The sequence below is a fragment of the Zonotrichia albicollis genome, chromosome 1 (assembly GCF_047830755.1).
Source record: "Zonotrichia albicollis isolate bZonAlb1 chromosome 1, bZonAlb1.hap1, whole genome shotgun sequence".
Lineage (NCBI taxonomy): Eukaryota > Metazoa > Chordata > Aves > Passeriformes > Passerellidae > Zonotrichia > Zonotrichia albicollis.
In genome coordinates this window covers 105642723-105657474 of record NC_133819.1, presented here as the reverse complement: position 1 = coordinate 105657474, position 14752 = coordinate 105642723, and the positions used below count along the sequence as shown (strand labels likewise).

The window sequence follows — 14752 nt, the reverse complement described above, 5'->3', positions numbered from 1 at the left end:
AGGAATAGTGCTACCAGCACTGCCTGTACAAGCTTCCTGCTGCAAGATTAACGGGGTTTGATATTATTATGGTTATTTGTCCAAAAGAAAACACGACTTTGGTCATCGGCAGCCATCTGACCATAAGTTGATGTAGCCAGGACTCCTGTCTGAGCCACTGTACCTGCAAATTGTGCTCCCCCTCCTCCTGGTGACCCTACCTGTTGGCTGTGTTCATTGCTATCAGACCAGTCACAGCGGAAATTCAGCACCAAATTACATACCTACAGCAGCGCGACATTAGACTCTTGGTTCCTCTAGGAATGGGTCAGTGCCCTAAGGATTTTCTGAAATATTTGTGTATTTTGGCTTACACAAGTGCTGTTTGTCTTGAGGTGGATAGTGAGGAGAAAAAAAAAAGGCGATGGTGCCAAATGAGAATGTAACGTGAAATGTGACATACACTTGGATGTGGTAGTTTTTCATGGTGACGGAAGAGGACTACATTTACCAAAAAAAAAAAAAAAAGGGAAAAAGTCCCCACCAAAACTCCAGATGATTTTTATGCTACCTCAGGTAAACAACAATACCAGGAAAGTGAATGTGTTTGTGAAATCACCCATTTAAAAAAAGCCCAAAATAAATAAAAAACAAACAAATGGACAAAAAAATGTAATATTTTCATGTAACATTTTGGAAGGCATATTTTTGATATTGCTGTTTGTAACCTGGCTACCAAAGTCAGTGATGGTTACAGTGCTTCCCTGTTTTTTTCAGTAACACAACCTAGAACTCTTGCTGTATGCAATAATATGAACCGTAAATGTGATTTATTTAATTTTAAGAATCAATATATAAGGCAGTTCCTTCCAACGATTGATCATCTAATATGATTAAATGTAAAGCTTAACAAAGTACCACATTCCCATCATCCGATTCACAAAGACAGATTTGGTTTAAAAATATGCCTGAAACATATTACAGATAGTATCCCAGATGATTATTATGTAAACATTGTTATTACAATGAAATTAATTTGATATGAGCTTCATTTCACATTTTTAACGTCAACGCTGTAACACAGAGGCCTATTTAATCTGTCCAGTATTTGTGCAGGGTTTTAAATGAAGCATACAAAATCTACAGTGTTCTACCTTCTTGTCATGAGGATCCATCTGTTTCCAATTATTGGCCTTTAACTGATGAAGTTCATCAAATTTCATACTAATATTTTCTATGGACAACTGCAGCATATCCCAAAACCCTGCTAAATCCTGGGAGGTCGGCCGTGGATGTGCATTAGGATTCTGTGTAACAGAAGAAAAAAACATGTTGGCTTTAGTATTTCTTAATGTAAAGAATTCATGCAAATGGTTACAAATCTGGCTAGCAAAGCAGTTTGAGCAGATCCAAGTGATGGGTGAGACCCAGAGAGAGGAGCAACGCAAAGCATTACTTACTGGTGGGTTTTATTTTGAGGAATCTGGCTCGGCGTTGAGCTGTGTGCCCTGCAAACACCCACTCACCAAAGGCAGCAGGTTCCCCCACAGACTAAGGGTAAAGGGCCCCTGTGGCAGGATCTGCCTAGGGATGTTCCTGGGCACAGCTGGTGGCAATCCTATCTGCACTGAAATGAATTGCCATCCTCCTCTTCACTTTCATGAGGAAGGACTCCCCACCATGCTCACACTTGTAAAAAAGAGTGATACATGTGCAAATACTGATACACCAATGTTTGAACACTTCTTCTGCACTCTGAGAATGTAAGGTTTACAAAAATACACTAAGTGACTTTTTCTCTTAGAGACCTCAGGCTAATTTCTTCCTTTTTTTTTTCTGCTTGTCAAGAATAACTTGTGCTGGGTGAAAAGCTCAGAAGACTGCATGCAGAAGCACAGAAAACCCATTTTTACAGGCAGATTTTTGGGAAGAATGCAACTGGGACACAGGTGGGGAGCATTGCTTTGTGTGTGCAAGCCCATCAGCCCAAGAGCATTGCTCAGAAGAGCATATCTGGACAGTCAGCATCTTCAGCACAGCTTGGGCCAGACCCAATAAACCCTGTCCCTTAAGTGCACCCCAGCTCTGAACACTTTTTGCATGCAGTGAGAGTACCCAAAACCTAATCCCTGCTCCACTGGCAAGGCTTGTATGAGGGAAGGCTTTCTACAGGATGTGTCCCTGTAAGCTGGTTCCCAGCTGAAAATGTTTCATTAAAATGAGCTGTTGCATGCACACACTTCAAGCATGTTTTTTTAATAAATGCTGAGGAGTTTCTACATCAGTCAGCAAGTCTTTGTGGGTGCTGTGGCCTTGTCAGACTACACTGATATATTGTGATTAATTTTGTTGTTAATAAAGAAATAAATAAATTATTAGTAGCACCTTGCATGATGTTTTACATGGCTCAGGTTTTACTCTGCCTTTAGTTTTCTTCCTCTTCAGAAGCAATAAAACCAAAAGAGTCAGTTGGTTGCCTTATAAAATTTCTATTTGTGCTTTTCACAGTCACACTGACAAAGGATTTTGGTAGGATGATTATACCATGAAAGGTGCAATTATTAAAAACAATAAAGTATATATTTTTAGAGTCATAAGGAGACCAGAGATTCCACTTTTATTCCTAGTTTTTCAGAGCTTGACTCTAGCAGGTTGCACAGTGGTAGGCTGTTATTTGCACAAAGATGTGCAAGCAGAAGGCTTTTTCAGTTTTTATATTAAGAATTGGAAGTCTTATTAAGACAGAGCCAATTTCTGTTGCATTTTTCCACTGAGGCAGATTTTAGTTTGGAGCTTGTTTCCTAGGAGCACCTGGGAAAGCTCAACTTGGGAGATTTCTGATCCACCCTTAAAGACCTTAAGGTGTTTTACCCATCCGTGTGCCCATGAACTCAATGATCAAAGGACAGATCCTTGCTCCTCTAAAGTCAGTAGCAGAGCCTCAGTGATTATTCACTTGAAGCTTTTTGCCTTTATTATAAGGGTCTCAAGCTATTGTGAAACTCATGCTGACTCTGACAAATCTGAGTTACTCCCAAATTCGTATCAGGGCCTTTACTGGAAAAATTGCCATGTTAGTCAGAAAATCAGTTTAGTTTATGTAGGATTATTCACAGGGTTAGTAAAAGGCACACATTAGTATCTAGCAGAAGAATTACATACCAGGTTTTCTTCACAAAGTTCTCTGAACTGGTAAAATTTCTGAGCCATGAGAAGCTGGGCACTGCCCACTGCAGTTCGAATTTTCCCTAGAACTGAGAGAAAAAGAAGAGTAAGTCACAATGCTTTCTTTGCTGCAGGCAAGTAAAAGCCTATAAAGAGAGAGAAGAAAGCTGTGCAGCAGTCAGCTCTGGCTTTCAAAAGGCATGTTATCTTTCAGCCACAAAAAGAGAAAAGTTGATAAGTCTAAGGTCAGATCTCCATGAGGCAAAAAATATGTAAAAGGTTCCTGCACCTTACTCTCAGTGAGACCAGTTGTAACCAGTTGAAATGACAGTGTAAACGTGGCTAATCCTGTTTCTGCAGGCGGTATAGAAAGCTCATCAGAAATGTCACCACTTGTATCACTATGACCCAGGCTCAGGCTTTGAATACAAACCCAGCTCCCTGCACAAGGACATGCAGCTCTCAAACTCTCTTTGCTTCTCCACCTCGCTTAGCAACTCAGGCCTCATTGTCCAGTGTTGCTGGACCAGATCCCCAGAAAGGGGATGATTGTTTTACTGCACGCCAATGAATCTCATCTGGACCTTCTGAGCACTTTCTATGAGCACAACCCAAGGCTGCTTCTGCCTTTGAATTCAAATGCCCAGGAGTCCTTCAGGGAGCAATGGCACCCTGGCCTCTCCTCCTTGCTGCTGATTTGGAGGGAGGTGTCAGAGTCCATGCGCAGCTGGCTGAGGACTCCTTTGTACAGACAGCTGGGTACTTATGGCCCCTTTGGGCTGACCGAGTGCTGTGAAGGGCTGCAGTGAACCAGAAGACAGCCCATAGTAAATGCCTCTGAATAAAGCAGGAGCTCACACTGTTTTGGTTGCATTCAGACACTGGGATTTTACAGCGGTAGTTGGGAATACACTGCCCAAAACCGAGCCATAGGCTGGTGCATTCAGGGGCTCCCTGGGGAGTTCTGGTCCGGGGGAGACACTGTGTGTGTGTACCTGCACACGTGTGTGAACACATGTGTATGTGTGTACCTTTGTGTGTGTGAGTAAAGAAGTAAGAATGCAGAAACAGCGAAAAGGCAGACATGGCCACAGCTGGCAGTAAGACAGTGAATCCAGAAAACAAGAGTGTGAATTTAGGGACTGCTGAGGGAAAGAATTGATGCTGTGAGGAAGAAAGCAGCCACCGATTTGTTTGAGATTTCCAATGCTCAGAAAAAACCCCAAAAATGTCTTTAAAAAACAGGTTGGCATTACAGATTTGTCTGACTCCTTCATGAATTTTCCCTCTCTGCTGAAACAACTTATTATGCTCAATTCTCTGGTTAACAAGTGATTAAACAACTAATTTAAATGAATTTTTAAAATATTACCACTTCGTTATTGAAAAACATGAATGGCAGCCACTGTGTCACAATTCTCGCTATCATTTCTACTCAGAGATACTCGTATTGTCCCAGTCCTCAAACAGACACAGCAACTTTTCTGTGACAAGTTTACATCCTGGATATAAGAGACAGATGAAGGAGGAATGGGGAAAACAAACAGATGAAGTGGCCAGCTCAAGGTGAGTGAATTGCTGGTGGAGCCTAGAAGAAATACTAGTCCTAAGCTGCCATCTTCTGCACCATCCCTTGGGGACAGTCACTTTTCTCATGAAAGTTAAGACAGCATTAACAGAGCTCCCCTGGGAAAATACTGTGAAGTATTTTGATGTACCACAATGAAAAATAAACAAACACACACATACATAAATACATGCAACTTTGCTATAACCCCTTCTAACAAGATTTTTAGCATTTCATTGGTCCTGTGACTGGCTGCAGTGCTGGCTACCAGAATGCCACCATGCAGTGCTTGGTAAGAAAAAGGCCTCTCCAAGGGTTTGAGTAGCCACATGCTAAGCAGACTGGCAACAATACTCGTGATAAACTGAAACTCGATACACACTTTTATGAAATCTGTGTTCTCCTCCTTCAAGGCAAATGGATTTTCCTTCACCAGCCTCAAAGCTCACTTCTCAAGGCTGTTGAAGGAAAAGTGGGCTGTGGAGTTCATTTATACTTCAGACATACAAAAGGGGGAAGAAGGGGGAGGGAAGAGAGTCTTTTCACATTTTTTTCTGAACCTATAGGAGAGAGCTCTGTGAACACACACAGAGCCCAGACTTTCATTTTGTTCCCAGAACTCAGCTCAGCACTGCCAGGAAATAGCCGTGAGCTGGAAGATTCACTAAGCAGAATATTTTCAGCATATTGCACAGGGAGTTTTGCACACAACTCTAATTATTGTTAGCAAGGCTTGCGTGTCTAATTCTATGCGCACAGTGCTGAAAATGGACCCCTTGGTGTGTCTAGTCATTTATGCAACCCAATATGCAAACCACTCAACTGAAAGGACTTTTCAATAGTAGGAGGAGCTACTCCAAGAGCTTTCATGTGGTTCCCATTGTTATGAAAACTCTTCCCACTGAGTATATTTGGGAACAGCTGCCTCATCTGGAGTTCGGCCACTCTGACGCTTCCCAAGACTCGAGAAGGGGAGAAAAAAGTCTCTCAACTTCTTGGGATTAAAAAAAGAAAAAAAAAAGGATAAAAAAAGGTGATCTTTTCCTGGAAACCTGCACCAAATGATTTGGAAATCACATCCCAAGCATGAAGAAATGTATATACAACTTGTTGATGATGGATGGTAATGTGCCTCTTTCTTTTGGGGAAGAAGAGCTTAATATTCAGAGATCTCAGCAGAGGGAAAAGGAAGTCCTTGTCCTTGGCTGCCTAGTGACTGGCTATTTGCCTAAAAACCATCATCCCAGCTGACTGTGGGATGCATGCTGATGCTGTTCTCTATTGTTGCCACTTCTGCTGTAGCTGTGGCTGTATCTAGTCAAGTGTCACTGATTCCTCGCCCCTCAAAAGCAAGGGGTCTGTTAATGTGCAACTGGTCAACAACCAACTCTGTCACAGAAGTTAGGGGGGAAAAAAGACAAAACACAAAGCATACAAAAAGCTGAAAGGAATGTCTCTAGAAGACACAAAGCCTTATCAATAGCCTAAGTTTTGTTTCCAAACCCATGCTGCTTTTAGTGTTTCAAGGCACAGTGCTCATTTTGCTTACTCAGACAAAATCTCTGGTGCCCCACAGAAAGGCCAAGGTGTACTGAAAAATCAAAAGCAAAAATAGACCAATAGATTTTCGTAGAAGAAAAGCCTGCAAGGTTTGAAGCCAAATACCAAAAAAATAAGTGGAATTACAAAGATAATACTCAAAACAAATCAGAAAAGAATCAGAGTAATCTTTAACAGCAAGGGAGATGGGGTGCAGGAGGAAAAACACATAAACATTCAAATTGCTGTGTTCAGCTAATAGGACACAAAGAAAACATATAAAACCAAACAAAAAATCCCAACCCATCAAGATGCAATCATAATGGATTTAAACACCTATATAATGTTATTCATATCTGCTTTCTGTTCCATACAGGACTATACAGCACACTCAGCACTGTTGGATCTGAATGCCTTCCAGTAATGCATTAAGCAACATTATTAACATCCATCATATGCTTTGCTGTCACCTCTTCCCCAGAGGGAGAAGTGTGTGTACTGCAGTGTTTTGTTTTAATAGTTTGAATTTTTCCTCTTTTTTTTTTCTCCCTTCTTGCTTTGACCTATCTTCCTTGTAAATCCGGTTCTCTCCTGTGACATTTCTTAAGACATGGACAATTATGTCTATTCTTGAAGAACTTACAGCTATTTTGATGGAATTCAGCTACTGCAGAATGCCTCCTCACTATTACTGATCTTAGTATTACTTACTGACCTCACTATTACTATCTAGGAACCAAAGAATATTATTCTAGGACAGACACATGACAGTGAATATCCTTGTGTCATTAATTCCCCAACATGTTCTTATTTTAAAACATTCTTGAAAATAGACTTGGACTGTTTGCTGTTCAAGCAGTAAGTTCTTGCTTCTCTTGATTCTAAGAATTGCACAGGACCTGTTTTGAAATTGTGGAGCTCTATGTGTTTCCCTCTTCCATGCCTTCATTGGAAAAGAAATAGGAAAACAACAAAATAAAAGAATTGTGAACACAAGCAGAAAAAATAGTTATTGTCATCTGCTCTAACTGGAAGATGACTCTGTGTATAATAAGGATAACAAAATATGAGAAAATAACAAAACCCACGTGAAGTGATGTGAAAAGTAATCACATAGAGAAACCAGGGGAGTTTTGAGAAGGGACGGCACTATTTGGCCTTAAAACCCCAACTGATGTATTTGCATTTGAACTTTGACAGGCCTCAGGGTCTAACAAGTGACAAAGGAGGCACTTTAGGACTCCTGACTATCAAATGCCCTTAACGTGAAAACACCTGGTTGATAGGCAGGGCCCAGGCTAGGGAAGGGAATACCGGGACTTGCTCATTGCCCCAGGAGCAAGTGGCAGGAACAATAGCTGAAATTACAGGGACACAGCCTGACATTTGCGTTGCAGATGTTGGCTGGGCACTATGCATATGAAGCAATCCTGCCACAGAGCTGTCACAATCCATTTCCAAGCCAGGATGGACCAGCATTTTAGCCTATTCATGTTGACAGAGCTACATTTAAATAACGCCAAGTATGACAAAAGCCAGGAAATTCAAACTTAAAGCTACTGCTCAGGTCTTAAGCTCAGCTGTTAAGGAGAAAACAGCCAAATGGAACAAACTAGGAAAGGAGCAGTCCTTTCTTTGAGTCATATATACTTACAGGAGTGATCTCATTGAAATTAATAAGGCTGTCTGCATGAGCAAATGCTTCTCATTTGGATTAAAGCAGTTTCCATGTGTTCTCTGACTTACTTGGCTTTTATTAGCACATTTAATGTTTTTTTTTTCCCTAACTAGATCGTTTCCTTGCTTGTGGATTTCACTTTTTGCCTTGCTAGCCTCTGGGCACTGGTAGGGCTTTCCTTGCTGGCTTTCCTTTGAGAAACCCTCGTGTAGGGAGAAGTCCCTTCTGGGGACAAAAGAAAACCAGAACAAGAAAAGGATGAGTTGGGCATATGGCCAGAGGCACGTAGCCAGGGGGATTCCAGCAGGACTCGGCCACATGTCAGGCTGGTGACCATCCCTCTGCACGGCTGTCCCAGCCCACGGCAGGATGAGGCTGTCTCACTCCTCGGAGCAGCAGAGGCTGGGATTGCTTGGAGAAGCTCTGCAGAAGAATGGCAAATGGTTTTCCGTGCTTATGGCTGAGTGTGAGCTCATGGGTCTCTTTTTATTTTGCCATGCACAACTATCATGAAAAATGTACCTTTTCCTAAACTTTATTCTCTTGCATCTAACCTTTACTTTTTGTGTTTTCTTTTGAAACAATTGAAACAAACCAAAGCAGCAGACAGTGTGTAAGCATTGCATAATTTGTCAGAACTGGATGAATTTGTAGAGGCTCTGGTCCTGAGCAGTGAGGTTCCTGCAGATTTGAGGTCAACCTTTATTCACACACTAGCCCAGAGGGCTACTGTATACACACAGGAGAATTATAATGACAGGTCTTGTGAGAGCTTTGGTTTTCTGTTTTACTTTTTACATGATTTGGCCTGGCTTTTCTCACCACTAAACCCACATTACACCTGACTTGTGGTGAATCAGGCCTGCTGTTTGCTTCTGATGGTTATCTTTACACCAAAGCCACAGTACAACCTCATGTGAAAGAGAAACTTCTGGAGGCGAGGGCCAGGGGAAGCTTTCTGATTCTTCCAAGAAGGTCAATATGAACAACAGCAAAAAAATATCCCATCAAAGACAGGCCAAGGCCATAGAAATATGTTCCTGTGCCCACCCCTGCTGGGAAAAAAAATGGTCAGAACTGTGCAGGGAGCCAGGTCTGATGGTGCTAATTTTGTATGTAAATGGTGACAATAGAGGTCTGAGCCAAAAGTCACCAACAACTGTGGTGAGGCTCTGACTATCTGAAATTTTACAGGGGAGAGGTAGGAGGAGCAAGCAGATGGTTGAGGAAAAAAACAAAAAAAAAGTCAACAGTTGATTTCACTTGAGGCCTGATCCAAAGCGTCAATCAAGTCTCACAAGGTGTTTAGCTTCAGATGTGTAACATCTTTTCTTTTTTTTTATGAGAGTCCTAGAGTTTGTAGCCAACTTCCCTGTAACTGCAAAATACACTGAAATCACATCAAGTACGTTAGCTTAAAGTGTGATTGGTGTTCATCTGCCTGTCACACAAGCTGCAGCTTTATCAGAAAATGATTTCAGATACAACCAGAATATACTATCCAATAAATAATTCATGACAGAAGGGAAGCCACATTTCTCTCTATATTGGCATTTCATCGTGCAGCCGCTGAACCACAGCTTGTTTTTATACAGAGCAGCAGACTCCATTTCCCAGCTAGAAACATTCAATCCCATCTGGTAGATCCATTCCCAGCTAGATAATACCCTACGTATCTATGTAACATACAAGCTACTGTCAAACAGCAGCGAGCCGTCTCCCCGAGACAGCTGTTCCGCACAAGGGCCGCATTGTCTGGAGGAAGCGCGGATCGTTTTACGGGGAGCGCCGGGGGGATGAGCCCTCTGTCAGCTGCCATGGCATCGAGAAAACCTCGCTCATCACACGTTCTCCGTATTTTGTTATCTGGCCAAACACATGCTGGGCATGTCAGGTTGGAAACAAAGGATGCATTCCCCGCTCTGGTTATGTTTCATTAGGGAAAGCAAAGCAAACGCACCTCTTCTGCTCCTTTCCTCTCTCCCTGTAAAGTGTAGAGATGTACGAAAAAGACGTTTTTCGGGGCAGGGTTTGTAACAACCAGGCTTTTGTTCCTGGCGCTGCTGAGCGGGCAGAGTGGCCCCGGCCATATGCTTTTCCTTGGCACCAGGTAGAGCGGGACGTGCTGGGGCGCAGCAGAAAGCCCTGCACAGCCTCTGTGGGAGGCAGCTGCCACGTGCCACGGCAGCTGACAGCGTCACACCGAAATAAGGACTGCCACAGCAGCCACCAAACCCAGGTGACCCTTCTCCTCCCGCCACTTCCAGTGACCACGAGAAGCACCAGGACACATGCCGGGTGTGCTGTGAGGGGGCATTGGGATTAGCTAGCCTAACCATTCCTTTATCTTCCCTATAACTGACCCCTCCCACTGATTGCCCAAAGAGACCTTTAAAACTGTCGTATATCAAAGACACCAAGACATTGACAGAAAATTCTGTACAGATAGGCATTTTCTGCATCTATCAGGCTCATAAAATTCACTTCATATTCTTTTTCTATGACTTTATTGGTGCACCAACTACCTTGGTGCACAAATAAAATATTTATAGGTTTTTCCAGTATTATCAGTTCATAGAATGACAGAATAGTTTGGGTTAGAGAGGACCTTTAAAATCATCTAGTTTCAGCTCCATTGCCTTGGGCAAGGACACCTTCCACCAGACAAGGTTGCTCAAAGCTCATCCATCTTGAACTCTTGTCCTTGAACCCTTCCTTGTCCTTCATGTCCTTGAACCTTTCCAGGGATGGGGCATCCTGAACTTCCCTGGGCAACACTGTTCCAGTGCCTCACTACCCTTATCATAGAATATGCTTTCCTTATGTCCTAAGTTGTTATGACTTATAAAAGTTGTGTGTTTCCTGTTTGTTAAGTGTTCACACTTCTTTTTCAATCTAAAATCTTATTGTTCACAAGGTTTATTTCTTCATACTACAGAAACAACAGAAACTCTTTTATCCTGATACATGTTCAAAGAGATTTTTGAATGCATTGATGATGTGAGTTAAAAATGAGATTCAAAAATTCTAGAACTTGGGAAATCTGGATCTGCTTTTAAGGTCAAACATTCCATATGTTTTCTTCAGAAGAAATTGTCAGCCTATTGTATAACATAAATTTTATATAAATATAAAACCTTTACATATCTTAAAATTCAGGTTACGTTGTATGTGCCATTAAAATAAATTTCCAGTTGCTTACAATTTTGTCCAACTTTGACTATCTAGATCCTACCTTTTCATTCACTGGGTTGAATGGAAAGCTCCAGCAGAAACAGCTTGTGCATGTCTAAGAATTTTTTTCCAGTGTTAATTTCTTTCATAAATCAAAACCTTTACATTTCAGAAGAATTCAAACATTTCTCTTCTTGAAAGGAAAGGTTAAAAATTTTTAAGAAGCAGTTCTGTAGCTGAAGTAATAGTCCTTGCTTTGGTAGTAGCTAATTTGGGAGTTGGAAAAATATTACTTTTATATCCAGGATAATATGCTTAGGCATGTCTAAATTATAAAAAACTGAATTCTTTATAAGCAGCTGCCTCTTAGTGTTTCCCAGAAGCTCACTTCTAAAACTTGAAACAGCCTTATTTGCAAGGAGGATTTTCACAGATTTACCTCTGTCTGAAGTTCACAGCTAGCAATAGTACTGTTCCTTGTAAGAGAAATAAATGGGAAAAACCCTTCTATTTTTACTGGGAGAAAAAATTCTGGACTGGGAAACACATGCTCAGCCCTTCTGCCCTAATTAGAGTAAACAAATAAGATGTGAACTACTCAGCCCTCAACCCTTCCGGGTAATGAAGGTTTACTAGACAGTCCTGTTACTTTACAGGTAGGTTAATGTTGCTGACAGTGGTGACAACTGAGATGTAGTTTGCATGTGTGTGGTTTTTTATCACACAGTATGAAGAGCTTCTTTTATTGGGATGGTCAAAGCAAATGAGAACCGCAAGGGAGATGTAGGGTGGCTGGAGAGGGAAAAAGAGAGAGAGAGGACAATTTAGAAGCATAACTGCAATCTCTTTCAGTAGGGAGAAATATCTAAATACTCTTATGCCAATCACCATCTGAGAAGTCAACTGAAATATGAATTTAATGAAAAGGAACTACAGTCTGTTAAACTGTATTCTAAAGTTATGAGAAGTGATTTCAAACAGAAGAGTTAAGAAACATTAATACTACAAGATCCCTAACCACATTCTCCTAATTATCCGTTGAACTATGCAAACCCAAAAACCAATACCACTGGAGTTTCAGAAGCGCCGAGCATTTGCATTCCCTGTCAGCTTTAATAAGGATTATGATATACATACGTACAGTCCTTCTGAGAATCACAACCACAGCTTCATTAGCTAAGTAAGAAAGGGCACAATACAGAATTCATTGGAGTGAATTTAACCTATATTAAATACTTCTTTGCAGTTGCAATATTATTGTGTGTGGTTACTTACTGTCCTCAGGTAAGTTGTTTTCCCGTTCTTCTCTCTCCATCTGTTGGCACCACCCCTCCATACGATCTCTCTCTGCCTGAAGTAGCTTCAGAAACCAGTGGCCATCTCGTGGGCACACTGACCTTTGAACAGCTTCCAGAGGATCTTCAGTAATAGAGTCAATCCATGGGTCAGGAGGAGGTAAAATGGATGGATCAAAATCTGTCTCAAAGTCATCATCCACTGCACATGCATGGTAATGGTTTCCTGACCCTTGTATGCTAACGGTAGAGGTGCTTGCATCTCGGGAAAACTGTCTTGATATTTGTCCAGAACATGTATTGTCCTCTTGAGGGTCGATTATTTCAAAGTTCTCATGGAAATCCAGGTCTGCTTGCACAGCTGTTGTTACACTATTAGACCGTGTAAACCTGCGAAAGCTTTGGAGAGCACAAACAGAAAATGTTTAGAAAGTTTTTTCTAAGCAATTCAGCATGGAAGGACTTACTAAGATTCTGCCACTCTTCCTAAGACTGGCAGTCACACCTCTCAGTGCTACACTCGGGTGGTTTTTTTTTCTTGAAATGATCAGCATAAGCTTTTTTTCTCAGTGCAAGCAAACAAACAAGCATCTCTCTTTTTCCATGCAAACTCACTGTTTATTGAAACAAGGACCTCTAATTGTTATGTGACTTAACAAAGCCAGAGGCCAGCCCAAGAGAGAGATACCAGTGCCAGCAGCTCAGGATTTTAGATTACTGATTAATGAAAAGTTAAAGGGGCCCAATTTTCAGAAGTGGTTTATCTTTCAAATTTTTAAACTCACACCCACTCACACATCCAAACTCACAAGCCACATTTAAAAATCATACATGTGAAATCAGTAAGATACTAATACCAATGAGTCTACTACATATGTAATATTATACATTCCATTTATACAAAAAAGTACTTTTAACTCAGAAAAATATTTTTATTGCTCCTTCATGACTATATATCTGCCATCTCTAACAATTTCAGTGCCCATTGCCAGTGTCCAAACATTCTATTTTTCACATTCAAGCTTCAGTTTCAAAATGATCTCTTTTTCACCAAAGCTAGCACTCTCCTGCCTGTGTTACTGTCCTTGTGATGGCTGCTCTCCTGTAGGCAGCTGCATGTCACCTTGCAGAGCTCCCCTGTGTTGGGGCATCTGAAGGCAAAGGCAGGAGCAGGGGAGAGAGGAGGTTTGGGTGGTTGAGTTGGATGGGTTTTCTTTACGTAAACAGCACTTCGGATTCTGCAGTCTGAGGCATCTGACTGAAAAGGCTGACAGAGGAGGAGCACAGAGAAGTATAAGGAGTGAAAGACAAGGAATGAGGAATGTTGTTGCAGGAGGTGGTAATGAGAGCCCATTTGATAGCAGTGAATTGTGGAGGTATGAGTGGAAAACAAGTGAGGCAGACTGCTGTCTTGCCTCATGATGAAAAAGAAGGTAGAACCATAAAGTAAGCACAGATGTTCCTCAAATCAGTAAATATTTAGTGTTCAAGATGAACAGTTTTGAACTGAATAGGGACAGATTCCCATCTCTTCTTCTTACAAATCCAGGATGCCTGTGCACTCATGCAGTAGTTATTCTCCAATTTGTTCTCAATCTTAGCTTGGTAGTATTTATCCTTTGGAAAGCAGAAAAAGCATTTTGTTATGGACTGATACAGCAGAAAAAGTAAGAAAGGGAGGAAAAGGGTCACTGGGGAGGTGGAATCCCTTCCACAGGAGAAAAGGTTTAGAAAACATGGCTGAGCAGAAGACTATGGGAGATCTATGAAATTCTGACTAGGGGATGTGTCACCATTTCTCTGATTGCAATAACTGTGGGAGGAAGGCAGCCAGTTGCAAGGCTTAGAGGTCTAAAGATCTACATCTAATGAAAGGAAGTACTTCTTCACACAATGTGTGATTAAATTGCCACGGAATCCTGGAAAAAGCAAAGGTAAAAATAGGTTCAAAGAGAACTTGATCAAATTCACAGGAAGAGCCATTACACATCTCATATTTGGCTTAGGAAGTTCCTGAACAACAGAATACTAAATTGGGAATGTCTACTGGGAGAACTAGTGCTTAGTTCACAGACTTTATACTTTACACACTCTCCTTTATACTTTTCCTAAGTATCTGCTATGGGCCCCTGGCAGAGAAAAGCTATCATACTGGTATGAGTGATTAGAGAGACACTAGCATTAGGTTTACATTACAGTGAAAATCTATTGTGAATCCAATCCATGTTAGTTTTTTTTAGAAATTGCTTTAATTTGACCACCAACCTGACAAATCCCTTATCTGCACTGAGGTATACAAACACACAGAACACACACACAACACATACACAAAAACATGTGTGCCCACACAGGCAC

The 14752-nt window shown here is 41.4% G+C and overlaps 1 protein-coding gene across 13 annotated transcripts in view; it reads right to left on the bottom strand.

The window, feature by feature from the left end:
• The window catches only part of DLGAP1 (DLG associated protein 1), a 399529-nt gene that overhangs the window by 3065 nt on the left and 381712 nt on the right, over nt 1–14752 (bottom strand). For all 13 annotated transcript variants that reach the window (XM_074549059.1, XM_074549033.1, XM_074549041.1 and 10 more), the window contains 3 exons: nt 12378–12796; nt 3142–3233; nt 1134–1286 (listed from right to left, as the gene is read on the bottom strand). In XM_074549059.1, the coding sequence (XP_074405160.1) occupies nt 1134–1286; nt 3142–3233; nt 12378–12796 (664 nt within the window). The remainder of the gene's footprint in view (nt 1–1133; nt 1287–3141; nt 3234–12377; nt 12797–14752) is intronic.